Source organism: Sphaerodactylus townsendi, linkage group LG09 (assembly GCF_021028975.2).
Source record: "Sphaerodactylus townsendi isolate TG3544 linkage group LG09, MPM_Stown_v2.3, whole genome shotgun sequence".
NCBI classification, from domain to species: domain Eukaryota; kingdom Metazoa; phylum Chordata; class Lepidosauria; order Squamata; family Sphaerodactylidae; genus Sphaerodactylus; species Sphaerodactylus townsendi.
In genome coordinates, this window is record NC_059433.1 from 62215459 (window position 1) to 62230478 (window position 15020).

At 42.1% G+C, this 15020-nt stretch overlaps 1 protein-coding gene across 2 annotated transcripts in view; it reads left to right on the top strand.

The window, feature by feature from the left end:
- The window catches only part of RDH10 (retinol dehydrogenase 10), a 31204-nt gene extending 16493 nt beyond the window's left edge, over window positions 1–14711 (top strand). For both annotated transcript variants that reach the window (XM_048507702.1, XM_048507703.1), the window contains exons 3-6: window positions 8603–8701; window positions 10894–11039; window positions 12024–12155; window positions 14255–14711. In XM_048507702.1, the coding sequence (XP_048363659.1) occupies window positions 8603–8701; window positions 10894–11039; window positions 12024–12155; window positions 14255–14378 (501 nt within the window). In that variant the 3' untranslated portion in view covers window positions 14379–14711. The remainder of the gene's footprint in view (window positions 1–8602; window positions 8702–10893; window positions 11040–12023; window positions 12156–14254) is intronic.
- The last annotated feature ends 309 nt before the right edge of the window (window positions 14712–15020 follow it).

Below are 15020 nucleotides of genomic sequence, written 5' to 3' on the forward strand. Positions count from 1 at the left end.
CAAGTGGCTAAGATTCTCATATTTGTGTCTGCATATCTTTAAATACAGCTCCTCCAAAAATTGTTTTAAAGGAAAACTGTATATTGCTGGAACGGGCAGAATTTGCTGAGAACTATGTACTCTTCAGACTGAAAAGGTGCCCAGAATCGGAGCCTGCAGAGCAATGGCCCAGGGGCAACGTTCAGCAAATGGATGCATGGATAATCACCAGCGCACAAAATGTCGTGGCCAAGTTGAAATTGACCAGAGAGTTTACCAGTCAGCGGGGAAAAGCCTCTTTCTCCTCTGATACCTGTGCCGTTTGGAACAAACATGAAAGGCACTTTTTAAAAGTTGTCCCCAGGACATCTTATTTGGGATGTGTGGAGTAAAAAGAAGTTGCCGCTTTTTAAGACATCCCCCAGATGTCTTTGTTGTGCTGTGTGGAATGGACCGTTGTGTCCATAGTTGATATCTCTGTCTTGGAAAATTCCTGAAGATTTGGGGTACCTGGAAGAGAATAAAGTTTTGAAGAGGGAAAGGAGCTCAACAGGGATGTGATAACAAAACAGTTCACTATCAAAAGCTTCTGTTTGCTTCAGGGGGATTGATCTTTGTAATCTGGAAGACAGTTGTAATTCCAGGATAGATCCAGTTCCCAATGAGAGGCTGGCAACCGGAGTTGTTTTTATACCGTGCATCCAGTTTCTGGACTCACTCATGGCCCTAAACAGACTTTTGAAATAACAGTAGTAAAGACAGCCTCCCTTACTGCTTCTCTCATCAGTTAAATAAGCTTGTTTCAGAGGTGCCAGGACAGTTCATATGGGACTATATAGAAAATGGGGCTTGGGGAGCCTTATGTGGAACAAAACCAGATAAGCAATAAAGAGGAAGTTACCTAAATGTTACACAAAGCACCAGGATGCATCAGGACAGCTTCATTTTCTCCACCCACTTGCTTGAAGTACTTATCCTGGTTTCCTCCCCAAAGACCCAAGGCAGCTTACAACAAATGTACCACAAGGCAACAAGAATAGTCCATGAGTACCATAGACTGCCACCCACGCTTTCTCTCTGCCTGTTGTTGAATAATGGATTTAAGTATAGGATTAAAGAGGGTCAGCTTTGTAAATGAATCCATACAATTTAAGGCTATTATCTTGCATGTTCATACATACCTACTGAGAAGCAACCTCTATAAAGTTTTTCTACCTGGTTTCCTGGAAGCAATTACTCGTTGGGATTTACAAGCTTGGGATTTCTCATATTTTGAAAAAATATGCATCAGGAAATGTAGGACAGCTTGAACAAAGCACCAGAGATAGTCTATCATGTTAGAAAACCTTCAGGAGACACTTTTATTCCATTCCTCAGTTCCCACCCACATAAAAGATGCTTGACTTTCTATTCTTTCATAATTAGTTTTATCTGAAACTGCCACATCCACAAAGTTGTATGTTGTACCCAAGACCATTCTGTCCTGCAATAGACCATTGTCTCCTGTAGCCTAGAAAATGAAATGAATTGTATTGGTGACAAAGGAAGCACATCACCACCAGATGATAATTACAGATGCTTCCAGCTACAAGAGAGGGACAAACTCAAACCTACTAGTTTATCATTTTTTTCAAAGCATACAGAATTATGTATGGAACTTGGCAGAATCTGACACTTGGCACAGAATCCTGATCATTTACTTCTTTTTTTGTTTTTTAGCTCTTACAGCTGCAAAGAAATGTTTGAAAACTTGCAGACAGGGTCAGTTAGAAGCTCTGGTACAGGGGATAGGAAATATTGCACAGTTTGTAGGAGTATGAGTTCTTCCAGAATTACAACTGTTTTCCAGACTAGAGAGCTGACCCAAACCCTGCCCTCCTCCATCTCCTCCACCAACTCTCCAGAAACTTTTCAACACAAGAGTTGGCAACCCTACTATTTAGCTGGTTTTCTCGTCTATTGGCTTTGATCCTGTAATTTCTATCTGTGTGGATAACTCTGTGCATTACTGAGGGCACTTCCACACATGCAGAATAATACACTTTCAATCCACTTTCAATTTGCTTTGCAGCTGGGTTTTACTGTGTGAAACAGCAAAATCCACTTGCAGACAATTGTGAAAGTGGATTGAAAGTATTATTCTGCATGTGCGGAAGTGCCCTAAGACATCTGTCTGCTGCAGAGCTTATTCCTGTGGTGCTTTCTGCTCCTTCAAAGATCCTGGTCTTGACTGAGTGGAAGTACCTAGTGTCAGAGGAATACATCCTGCTGCGGGTAGCCACCTCTGCAATGGATAACAGCATTGTGTGGACAGAAGCAAGGTTATAGGGTTCAGGCCTGATTGGGGGCATTATAGTCATTATAGCATCAAAAGTATTCCAAGGTTCAGGTTCCTTTTCAGCCACAAAGTTATCTGAAAAATGTCATTTCTCTCAGCCTTCTTACATCACAGCACTGTTGTGAGGATAAACTGTAAGAAAGGAAACATCGCCTGAGTTCCTTGGAGGAACAGCAGTTACATAGCACCCGGAGGGGGGGGGGGTCATCTTGCACTGTGCGCACGCCAGTACAGGGGCGTGCCCGGGGCATGGCAGGGGCACTGGGCACACACATTTCCCGAGCGCAGTTCCCCCTTTGAGGAAGAGCAAGGTGTAAATTGATGGATGAATTTATGAGTTCTCTTTCCTGCTTTAAATGGATTAAATGTTCAAAATGCATTTGGAAATAACACCATTGTTAACACTACTTTGACAGCATGCCTTTTAAACCAGAATTTTTAATCAGAATTTGGTGCAGCTAAATATCTGCCCTCCAAACATGTGAAGTGTTCAAGTTACGAACAACTGGAAGTGAAAATAGTTGGCTTAATTTAAAAAGAAGCAGCAACAAAGACCATCTTTTCTCTAATCAACAGAAGGGCCTAGGCATGGCGAAGAGGGGGACCTGTTAATCTTCTATCATCCACCAGCTGCCCTGCAAAAAAACCCTCTTTTGTGTTGTGTTCAGTGGTCTGAGTCATTTAACACCTGCAGGCAAAAACACAGCACAAGAACATGTGAAAATCGTTAGAGCAAAACTGTTCTGACGTCTCTGATTGGAAAAAGCGGAGACGCCATAAGAATGGAATTAGATTGAGTCAGCTATAGTCTTATTGTACATAAACTTTGAAGCTGAAACTGTTCAGGCCATCCATTACCCAGCGAACAAACTTGCTTGAATGAGATTTTAACTTAAAGTAAAATCACTGCCTTGTTAACCTTTCAGCATTTAAAAATATTGTGGTCTTTACGGAAACAGTTGTAAGTTTAAAAAAAAAATCCTGTCACCAATATCAGTTTGGATATAACCATCCTTAATCGTGCAGAACTGATGTACAAAAACCTAAAAAAAACAAGCCATTTCTGGTTTATAGTTGCACTCATTCTGGCAGAATTGCAATTCTAGTACATTGTCACTTCCTGCAAGCATATAGCAGCTGTGAAGCAACTGCTGTACAGCAATTATAGATGTCTTAATCTTACAAATGGATTTCTGCAGGTGGAATCCCAGCAAAGTCCATGGAGGCATATCCAGGTGTCATGGTATGAGATTATAGAAGGAGAATTGCTTGTTTTGTTCTCATTTCCGCTTTCCAGCATGCCTGTTAGAATGTTTAAAAAATTACAACTATCCAAATAAGTTTTAAATAAAACAAGCTGCTATATCATCATCATATATGTGCAGTCAGTGAAGTTGGCCAAATCTGAAGAGACTTAAATCCAATTACTAGAACAGTGAAAGGGCAAGGCAGATCTGTCTACAAACCTGCAAAAGGCCCCAGATTTGCAGAAAAAATCTGAACTCTTTAAAAAAAATTGAAGAAGTAGAATTGGTTTTTATATCTCAAGCAGATTCTGCATGGGCCAAAAACAGCAGAGTGGAAATGGTGTAGAATGGTTTAAAACAGTGTAAAAGGGTTTACACCGTTTTCACATCGCTGTTTTTGTCCCATGCAGAATCCACCTGACTTGAGAGGGTGAGAAAGAGGCAGGGAAAGGGGAGAAGATTTGAAGGTTGTCAGGGGGAGAGACAAAGGAAATAGTGTGGAAAGGGAGATCGAGGGGAAGGTGATATGCTGCCAAGCATGTCCTTGAGGATTCCCCAAAAGGCAGGTGGACTTGGCCTGGTGGTCAGAACCCAGAATTGAGCCACAGTTTTCCTAGGTAGAGGCTGATAGAATGGAGTGAAGCTTAAGGTAGAAGGGCAGATAATGATAGATTTGGTATTAGGTGGGAAGGAGATAGGGTTGACATCCTCTAGGTAAGAGCTGAAGATCACCAGATTACAACTAGTGTCCTGATTATAGAGATCAGTTCCCCCTGGAGAAAATGGCTGGTTGGGAGGGTAGACTTTTATAGCATTACATCTGTGAGGTAATTTTCCTCCCCAAACCTCCAAAGGCTCCACCCCCCAAATTTCCAGGAGATCTGGCTGGCAACTCTGAGGGAACTGAGCAATCTGTTCTGATTCCAGGAGATCTTTAGGCTCAACCTGGAGGTTGACAATCTTAAGAGAGAACAAACCAGGAAAAGGGGAGAAGCCTATGGGGGCTTTTGGGAAAGAGGAAATAGTGGGTGGGTGGGTGGGGGGGGGGGGGGGGGGGAGGCAATGCCTCTTGCTAGTCCTGCCAGGTTTCTGCTTGTAGTCTTCTAAAAGTAATCAACCAGAAAATTTCAATGTGGATTCTTGATTAGGGGGTATTCTTGGTTTGCATTTATTGTTTTAGGGGTTTCAAGTCTCTGGAGATGTAGTGTATAAATATTTAAGTAAATCTTTTAAATCTGGCCTCAGTTCTTGTTCCTGATTCCAAGGTCTACCAGTCTCTGCACTGTTCAGCAATGTGGCTACTTTCTCTTAGTTGGAAACACAGGAAAAAGGACTCTGTGACATCCCTCCTTTTGCAATGTGCAAAGCAAAAGATGCTTTGGCAGAGCCCTCCCTTGTTAAACTCCTCAGCTCTTTGTAGTTGCCAGGAATGGGGGACACTAATAGTGAGCATCAGAGGTGGCTGAAAGACAGGCTGTGCCAAAGCCTCCATAGCGAGGGTGGGAGCAGCGGAATCCTTGGCTCATGACTATGTAGGGGTCAACCAGTAAATGGAGCTGATGCTGCTAGCATGGCCCCTACCAAAAACCAGCTGCTGATTATTCTAAAGGAAAGTGTGAATCCATGAAAAAACAAAACCAGAGATGTTAGGTTAAGTTGTTGTTCACTAGAGCTGGGCTGCATCACATACCATGGAACCACTAATCCTCATCGAAAGCTGATTCCTATTACAAAACAAGCTTTAGCATAGTGGGAGGACAACTAGCTGACATTGTGGTGTGGTGGTTAAGGGATGAGGACTGGACATGTCAAGGCTCGTGTTCGTCCTCAGACCCGAAGTGGCTTTGGTCCCGGCTGAGTTACCTGATGGAGGAGGAAGGAACTGTGTGTGAGGTCTGAAGAAACAAGTGGATAAAATGTGATAGCCCTGGTTCTGTAGGAGATAGGAGACCAAAAAGCTACTGACAAACAGAACAGCAAGCTTGAGCCACAAGGCGAAGTCAGGATATAAATGAACACAGTTATTTTTTAATGAATGAACAAACACAGTTCTTTTTAGAAAATTTGCTGCAAAAGAAAGCCATCTCTTCAAGCTTTTGGATTTTTGTGGAAGTTTTGATGAGAACATAAGTAATGATGAGATTTTTCAGATGTCTTAAATGAAAGCAATATGATCTCACAGGTATCAACCAATTTAAGTGGCTGAAGCTCAGGAGCCAATTGGAGTTTGTTCATGACGAGCACAGACTTTGTGGTATTCGTCTGCTCCTATCCTCTTTGCCTTACACGTCAAGATTAAACAGAGAAGTCTCCTAACTGGAGTTACATTCAAAAAGCATGTATCCTATCTGAGGGTAGTTTCTGTCCCAGTAGCCATGGAATTAAACTGAAGTTAAGAATCCAAGTTTAAAGAGAAAGAAACTAACCTCAGTTACTTAAGGCACTTGTATTTAAACACTGTGACTAATAGGAGCTAGTTTTTCAATCTTGGTCCACAGTGCAAAGGACAAGAAGGAGCACTTGAGCTTGGCAACTAACCAGAATCATGCCCAGTTTCTTCCAGATGTGCCTTCTGTTAATATGTAAAGGTCTACAAAGTAGGGTTTGAGCTCACTGGGGCTGCAATGTAAACTTCAGCCTCCTTCTCCAATGCACTGAGGTTATCTCAGGTTATCTTCTCTTTCAACAGAATATAGTGTGTTGTTACCTACAAACCAGGCAAGCTGTGGTGTAAACAAACCATAGTTTCCATACTGACAAGAACTGTACTCCAAGCTTTAATCATTATTTGTTTCCAGGTAAACTGTGGTTTGCGAAAACTATTGTTTCCGTTAAACCCTATTGGGTCACCATAAATCAGCTTTGACTTAATGGCACACAAATGCAATCATGCATCATATGCTTTTCAAAGTAGTTAAATAATAAATGGTCAAGCTTGTAACATACAAGGTGAGGCACAAATGAGAGAGTGACAAAAGATCTTGCAAAATAAGCTGATTCATCCAAATAATGTGCAGTGTGTTTTGTATGTGTACAGTTAAAATCTTTTTAAATTTCTTAAATTGATTTTAACTTCAAGTGTAGATCTTGTAATGGATATTATTTAACCTATTCATTTGCTGCATTTAATATGAACCTCGTTTATAATTTGTTTTAATTGTAATCTCTGTTAATTTTTGTATTTTATGTTCCTATGAGTTATATATAGAGATGGACAGACAGTGCATGTGAGAGAGTGTTCTTCTGATAGTAATAGTGTTTGGCAATATGAAATAAACATCTCTCTCCATGCTGCATTTGGCCATAGAATCATAGAATTGGAAGAGACCTCAAGGGCCATCAAGTCCAATCTCCTGCAATGCAGGAACACACAGTCAAAACACTCCTGATAGATGGCCATCAAGCCAAGTTTGGTGGAAGATGGAACTTCTGAATTAAGATGGCCATGTTCCTGAAAATGTGGACCCTTTCCTATGTACACGGTGCCTGCATTTAGTTTCCACTTTGTCCAATCTAAAAAGATGTAGCGTAACTGAACATTTATGGAACTCAATATAGTAAACATTATGGAGTGGTTTCTGTAGACAGAGATAAAGGTTTTTCAGCTTGAAAAGGAGGTGAACGGTAGGATAAAAATGGTGTTATTTAATAGGGAATAGTATGAGGAAAGTAGATGTTAGATTATCTTAGATTAGATGTCCCTTACACTGTGTATAAAGGATCAACACAGCCATGTCAGAGGTAGTATTTATTTATTTAGAAAATGTGTGTGCTGTTTTTCCAGAGACTTGCCTGAGGTGCCTACAAACACAGGGGTGGCCAACCTATGGCACTCCAGATGTTCATGGACTACAATTCCCATAAGCCCCTGCCAGCATGGTCAATTGGGCATCCTGGCAGGGGCTGATGGGAATTGTAGTCCATGCACATCTGGGGTGCCATAGGTTGGCCACCCCTGAACTATGATTTGATTTTATTATCTTCATAAATCTCAAATAAAAATTGCTTGAAGGTAAGGATGATTTGATCTCTCTCTCTCTCATAGAAGGGGTTTCATGACTTAACATGTCAGTCTGAGTCAGTGTGGTACAAAGGTTAGAGCAGCAGTTCTTGACCTTTAATCCACTACTGCTCTCCCCACCCCATCCCCAAGGAGACAACATTACAGGAGAATTATGGTGGCTACAGTTGCAAGTTTGGGATTTTTTTTATTTTGCAGCTGCTTGAAAGCTTGTCTGAGAGCCAAACCACATGTGTGCATTTTTGCAGATCCAACTTACCGGTAATTGTCAGGCACAAGGATATCTGATTCAGATCAGTATAAGGAGACAGGGTCTTCACAATCACATCTTTTTCCTGACCTGAAACACTCCTGGGGAGCTGCTGTTTACCCTGTTGGGAAAACTTTTGTGTACTGATGGGATACACATAAGTTTTCCCAAAAGTGCTAATAGCAGCTATGTAGCATTGGGAAAGCAGCACAACTTAAAATTCCCCTCTCCCTTTAAGCCACAGTTCTGATCTGGGATGGGTTCATGCAGCCTAATAATTGTAAAAACTGTTGGACGCTGCAGAAAAATGCATGTCTGGTTTGACCTTGATACTAAAACAAAACTGGTTATCTAAACCAACTGTAGCAAAAATCAGATGAAGCAAGACACGCCCTTTGTTTCTTGATGCAATATTTAAATGGAATCTCTGTGCTGGAACCCTTCTTGTGTTAGTTATTGTACTCTGAGCTAAAATTAAACTAATCTATGACCTCTGTGGTAACTGCCATTTAAAGTTAATCTGGCAATTTGAATCTTGGAGGACATAGACAAAACATGTTTTACAGGCACTTTTGACTTTTGTTATAATCCTGTCTGCTTTTATGAGACTCATTTGAATGTACTGCTGCTTATTTGCTGCAATTCACTCTTGGGAAAATGAAGCTATGCAAAATCCTCTGTGAAACTACATTTTGGCTGATAGAGAACTAAACAAAGGACAGTTAAAGCTTAAGAAGTAACCTGTTCTTGTTTTCTTATTCCTGTAGACCACTAAAGCATTCCTTCCGAAAATGTTGGAATTGAATCATGGGCACATCGTGACAGTTGCAAGTTCCCTTGGCCTGTTCAGTACTGCGGGAGTAGAGGTTTGTTCTTAAAACTGATCATATGCATCAACGCTCATCGTGCTGTTGAACTGTAATAGGCAACATGGTCAATATCAGTGATTTCAATTTGCTTTCTATGAAACTATCATTGCAGGGGAGTTTGAATAAAATGTAGCTCATTCTGAAATACCCAGTAGACTGATACAAGTGGAGCAATTCCAGTATGTTCTCCCTTTCCCATGTTTGCATTACCCTGCACATGTGCTACAAAGTACACTTAGAGAGCAGTCCTCAGCAGCTCTTCTCAGAATCCTTCTCAAGTCCAAATAGTGGAGCTTGCTCCCAGGAAAGTGTTCTTAGGAGGGTATCATTGGGGGTTTAGTAGTTTAAGAACTAACAGTATAATGCTGTGTAAAATTATTTCAGTCTAACGGCCCAATCCAGGGAAGGGAGCCGAATCCTCTTGTGGAGGAAGCATGGGGCTATGCCAATATGTTTGCCTCCTCCACCAGCATAAGGGGCAATGTGCTGGTCGAGGGGGCAAAGGCTGGCTGCTTTTCAGCTCCGTGGCAGCAAAAACCAGAAGTCCGGGTCACTGTGGAGCTGTGCTGGCATCATGATTGGATACCAGCATTGGGGGAGGGGTATTCTTGGTGGTGGAGCTGATTTTGCTTGCCTTCCACCCTGGGTTTACGGCTAGTTGCGGTGGGTGGGGTGTTTTTTTTGCTTTTTCTGTCCCTTCATGTTGCTGGAAAGCATTCTGGAGGTGGTGGGGCAGCGCTGCAATGCGCTGCCCCTGAACCACAGGGGTCCTGGATTGGTTTGCCCGTCCATTGAAAACACAGGATTGCACTTCCAGTGTCAAAATAAGATATTTTTAGCTTGCAGATTTCAGAAGAAATGTGAGAGGCATGGATATCTTGGGGAAGGGGGTCATCTTGTGTAATCAGAATAGTATAGGGTAGCCAATTCTTGTGTCTTCTAGTCTGCTCTTTCTGGATTGCCTTGGCCCATGCTATGTTGTTACTAGTGATCGATAGAAACAACGTTTAAAAGATCAGTTCTGCAATATTTGTGTATGTAATTTCGAGCAACTGCTTCTCTTTTCTGCTAGTGTTTAGGAAGGCACAATTTAGCAGCCCTGTTTTTGTTTATCCACTATAACTCTGGCCAGACTTATTTCATGCCACTGACAGTAATTCATTCGTCAATGTTTAGGTTACTTACTAGCCAATTGTGGTTAAGCAGGACAAAACCTTTTTGTGGGCAAACAAACTAGATGTGCTAAACAAGAATTAATTTAGTCCACGTAAGCCTGGCTTCTGGAAATTTAGATTTGTGAGAAGGCATTTGTGAGGAGCTTGTAGCGGGCAGATGAGATAAACTTCCTTACCAGCAGTTATCCGTTAGCAAACTTGTCCAGCCCCTTTCTCTTGTCTGCCTGTATCATCTGCCAGCACCTCTCTCTCTCTCTCTCTCTCTCTTCCATATGCACTCAGTATGTTATATGTTTGGTACCAGAAAGAAAGACAACTTGCCCTTCAGATTGCCTTACCCTTCTGGGACATTAACCTAAAGCTATTGTTATGTCTTCTTTTGGTGCAATATATTCCTTTAGAAGCCAGACTGCAGATGGCAAGTGGTACCACAATCAAGAGTCTGCAACCTGTGGCGCCCCAGATGTTCATGGACTACAAATCCCATCAGCCCCTGCCAGCATGGCCAGTTGATGGGAATTGTAGTCCATGAACATCTGGAGAGCTGCAGGTTACAGATCCCTGAGGGTGTAACACAATTGTTTGTTTAAAGGTTCCAAGCATAATGTTCTAAAGAACCTTGAAAACACACGTCTTGAGGCTGCAGTGGTAGGAGCCTTTACCAGAGAGTAAGCCCCATTAAATTAAAATGGCGCTTATTTTTAGTTTTTTCTTTTCCCCTTAGCATCATGGTCTAGATAGTTCCATGAAACTCAAGGCAGGAGTTTCCAGTGTTTGTCTTGAAACAGTTTGTCAGTTCAGCCAGATGACTTTGCCACAGAAGCAATCTGTTTTGTGTGTGTGTGTGTTGCTGCTTGAAATGTAGACATTTCAACACAAAACCACATCAAAATCATGTTTGTTCTTTGTAATAACTTTTTCCATTTGGATCTAGGAACATAAAAGGATAGTTTAATATGTTCCCTCCTTTCTTGTTACACACTCTCACGCTTGCATTCTTTCTTAACAATCCAGGATTACTGTGCCAGTAAATTTGGAGCCGTGGGCTTTCATGAATCTCTAAGCCATGAACTGAAGGCAGCTGAAAAGGATGGGATTAAAACAACACTGGTCTGCCCTTACCTTGTAGACACTGGAATGTTCAGAGGATGCAGAATTAGGTAAGCCAGCCAGCTGGATTTTTGTCCATCTCTGTTCTTTATTAGGGAAAAGAGGGTGATATGCAGGTTTATGGGCAGTCCAATCCAAAGCCCAAGGCACTGGGGACTGTACCACTGCTACGCTACCCTGCCACCTCCAGAGGGTTTTCAGGTGGTTCAGGAGGGTAGGGAAAACAAAAATGTCCCGGTCACCTGAAAGCCCTCCATTGACTGACGTGGAGTTATGTTACCCTTTTAGGTAACATAACTCCAAAACTCCTAGCAACACATTCCCGCTAGCAAATGCTGCTTCATCCCTAGGTCGGCTCCACCCCTAACATTGGCTCTATCCCCAGGAATACCCCTGGAACACTCCAAGCTGCTGTTGGCATCCTCCTGGATACCAGTGCAGTTCTGAAGGCCAGCCTCTGTTCTAAGTCAGGTGCTGCCAAGGTCCATAGTTCCCACCCACCTCCCAGTTTGCCCACCCCTCCAGTGCACTTACCAAATGCACCAATGGGGTGGACAAATGCACCACACGTGCTCACACTGACACCATGGACCCATTTGCAACCCCACCCTTTGGATTGGACTGTAAATGCCATTAGAACCTGCAGTTACAGTCTTGTAGCATAATGAGCTTTCCCCCCATTTTAAAAGCATAGTTAAAGTTACCTATAATTTTTCTCGTGTAATGAAAAACACAAAACCTTTTAAAATCAAGTTGCAATTTTAGGCTACCTTTTTGATACGGATTAAAGTTTCCTTTCATTAGATCTAGAGTAAATTCAATGCAGACCTATTAAGGGACACATTAAGGCACATCACAACTGAGTTAAGCACTTCTTAAACTTTTTAAAAGGAGAAAAAATGTATGCTTTGGTCTCTCTCTTTTGAAAAAAATGGGGCTTAAAAATCCGCATCATTTGACATGAATCATGCATTATGTCTGCATATATGGTTCTGTGAGCATATTTCTAAAATGAGGCTTTGTTTGTTTTTCAGAAAAGAAATTGAGCCATTTCTTCCCCCACTGAAACCAGACTACTGTGTAAAGCAGGCTATGAGAGCTATACTTACTGACCAACCTATGATTTGTACGCCTCGCTTGATGTATATGGTCACTTTCATGAAAAGGTGACTATTCTGGAATTTACATATTTGTTTTAAAATGTGTGGGTTGTATCTTTTGAACTTGGTTACATTATCATGGGAATTTTCCTCTAATGCAAAGAGCTTTCCACCAAGGCAAGAAGCATTTCCATTAGCAATACAGGGGCATAGGGTACAATCAAAAATTTTCAGAGAATTATAAACTGTCAGACTTGTAGCAGTAGATTATGTACTGAGGACCTATGCATGAATTTCTCCCTGCACTCATGAGAGGTACTGCACCCACCTATACCGCTAGCTCTTCTCCGGGGCAGAATATGTTCTCTCCTTCATTATCTCTCAAATCTAAGAACCGGATGCTGTTCTGATCTCCATAATATCTGCAGACAAAACTGGCACAGTTAAAAGTATCCAAATTCACTTATTTTTTAGAAAAGGAAAAATGAACCTTGAGAAGCCTTTTTAAAGACAGCGGCTGTATTCAGATGTCACAACAAACCTGTTTGTCTGTGACTAATGTTCCTACTTCCTCCTGCCTCATTTTCTTGCACACAGATTACAATTGAAAGCTTCCTACTTTTGAAAGCCTCCAAACTCCATAACATTTAAATGTGGAAACTCTGGCCCACAAGTCTTTATTCAAAACCATGATTTAGGTTTATCAACCTCAAGGTGTAGCCTGGAGTTCTCACAGACTACAGAGATCAGTTATCTTGGAGAAAATGACAGCTTCATGTGGCAGACTCCACAACTCTACTGCATTCCCTCCCATCACTACATCTCCAGGAATTTCCTAAACTGGAGTTGGCAACCCTATGTTTATTCCTGTGGTAAATATGTGAGTTTTTGATCATGCTCTGTGCAGCAGGGGAAGCACTTTGTACCCAACTGTAAAATAAACCAGTCTGATCATCTAGGCAGTGAGGAAGCAGCCCTGACCTGTATGGCTGAGGCTAGCCAGATCTCATTAGATTTTACAAGCTAAACATGGTTGACCCTGGTTAGTACTTGGATGGGAGACATCAAGGAATACCACGGTCATCCTGTTGAAGAAGGCAGTGGCAAACAACCTCTGAACTCCTCTTGCTTAGAAAATCCTACCGGGTTGTTGTAAGTTGACTGCAACTTAACAGCCCTTTACTCACACACACGCACACACAATGAGGAAGCAGACAGGGGTGTCTCTATCATCTGGCAATCACTGCCTTTTATCTCTGCTGCTGGGTCTCCTGCCCTCCCACCTTCGTGCGGCTTCCAAACCTTCTCAGCCACAGGAAGACCACTTGGGGTTCTTCCCAGCTGAAATGGTGTCAGGATTGGGACTTGTGTTGTTTTATCAAAAAGAAAATCCAGGACACAGGTGGTAGCATCCTGTGTCTGCCATGCCACAGGAACACTGTCGTGTCTAGTTGTGCCCTGTGATGATGCACAGGGGAAGAATGTCTTCATGAACCACCCTCCCACACCACCGTTCCATATTCTTTCAGTACATGTGGATCCCCAGTGGGCTAAATAGCAGCCTCTCAAGGCTGTTCAGGTCAGAAAAAGGCTGTACAAGGAAGCCTGAAGCCTGGAAACAGACCAGGAAGATGAAATGGCTCTGAAGCAAGCCGAATTGAGCGGGCTTCAGGTGCTTCAAGCCAAGGCTACAGAGCCAATCCACTCAGCAGCACCAACAATAGGCCTTGGCTCACTCATTTCCTCCTGCCCCACACCGACAGCTGTGCAGGAAGAGGCTCGTATATCAGGCAGACAGTAAAGTGGAAAATTGTCAAAACCTTCTTCAGATCTTCCATTCTAGTAGCCTATAAATGTCATCTTTCAACCCAAATGATTCCATGTCTGCTTTGTTACTTCAGAGTTTTGTTTACTTATTCAAGAGATGATCATGAGGACAAGGTCAGAGGTTTCAAAAGCAAATAAACAAAAATATTACAATGTCTGCCTCAACCACTACCTTGGTTCTTTTGGCTGTTTTTCTGCCTTCTGCTACTCTCCTTAACTGTAGACTAGTTCAGGCCTTTGAACGTTTATCTTTGTAAAAAGAATGCTTCATCTGTAGATTTTATCAATTGCCAATTACCAGATTTACATCTCATATGTTCTTAATCATTCTTTCATAGCATCCTGCCTTTTGAAGCCGTCGTGTGTATGTACCGATTCTTGGGAGCAGACAAGTGTATGTACCCCTTCATTGCTCAACGCAAACAGGCCACAAATAACAATGAAGCGAAAAATGGGATTTAACACTTTACGACGGACTAGCATTTGTAGCAGAATTATGATCAAAACCTACAACTGAATTGTGAAGTGCACTTGCATTTGGCTGATGCAATCATTAAAAATCTTTTATTGTGGCATTCTCTTGGATCTTTTACCTGTATAGTGGGCAGAAAAAAATCATTGTTTTTACATAATGTATATAAAGTAACTCAAGTTCTTGGAAACCATGTCAGAAAAAAAATGAAATTTAGAATATAGTGGTTACCTTTGGTCTGTTCAGAAATTTTGCTAAATGTACAGTAACTTTAGTCACAATACTATTTTGTAGAAATAAACCGTTATATGAATTTCTCCTGAGATGACCGTTCAAATAGAATTATTTCACAAACTGTTTTAACTTTTCTGTGGTATTAAATTATGCAGCAATTCCTATAGGCCGTTTCCGCATGGCCACATGATGCCGACCCAACCCCCCTGGGACCATTCACATGAACGGTCCCGGTTGCATTCTAGGAAGGCAGTGCAGCCTCCCACACAGGCTCGCGCCCGTCCTAAGCTGTCTTACCACGTGTCCCTCCGGCCTCCGAGGCGGCGTCCACACAGGCCACGGGACTACCCCCCCCCTACCCTGCAGGACAATGCGGAAGTCGCATGGGAAGTGAAGTG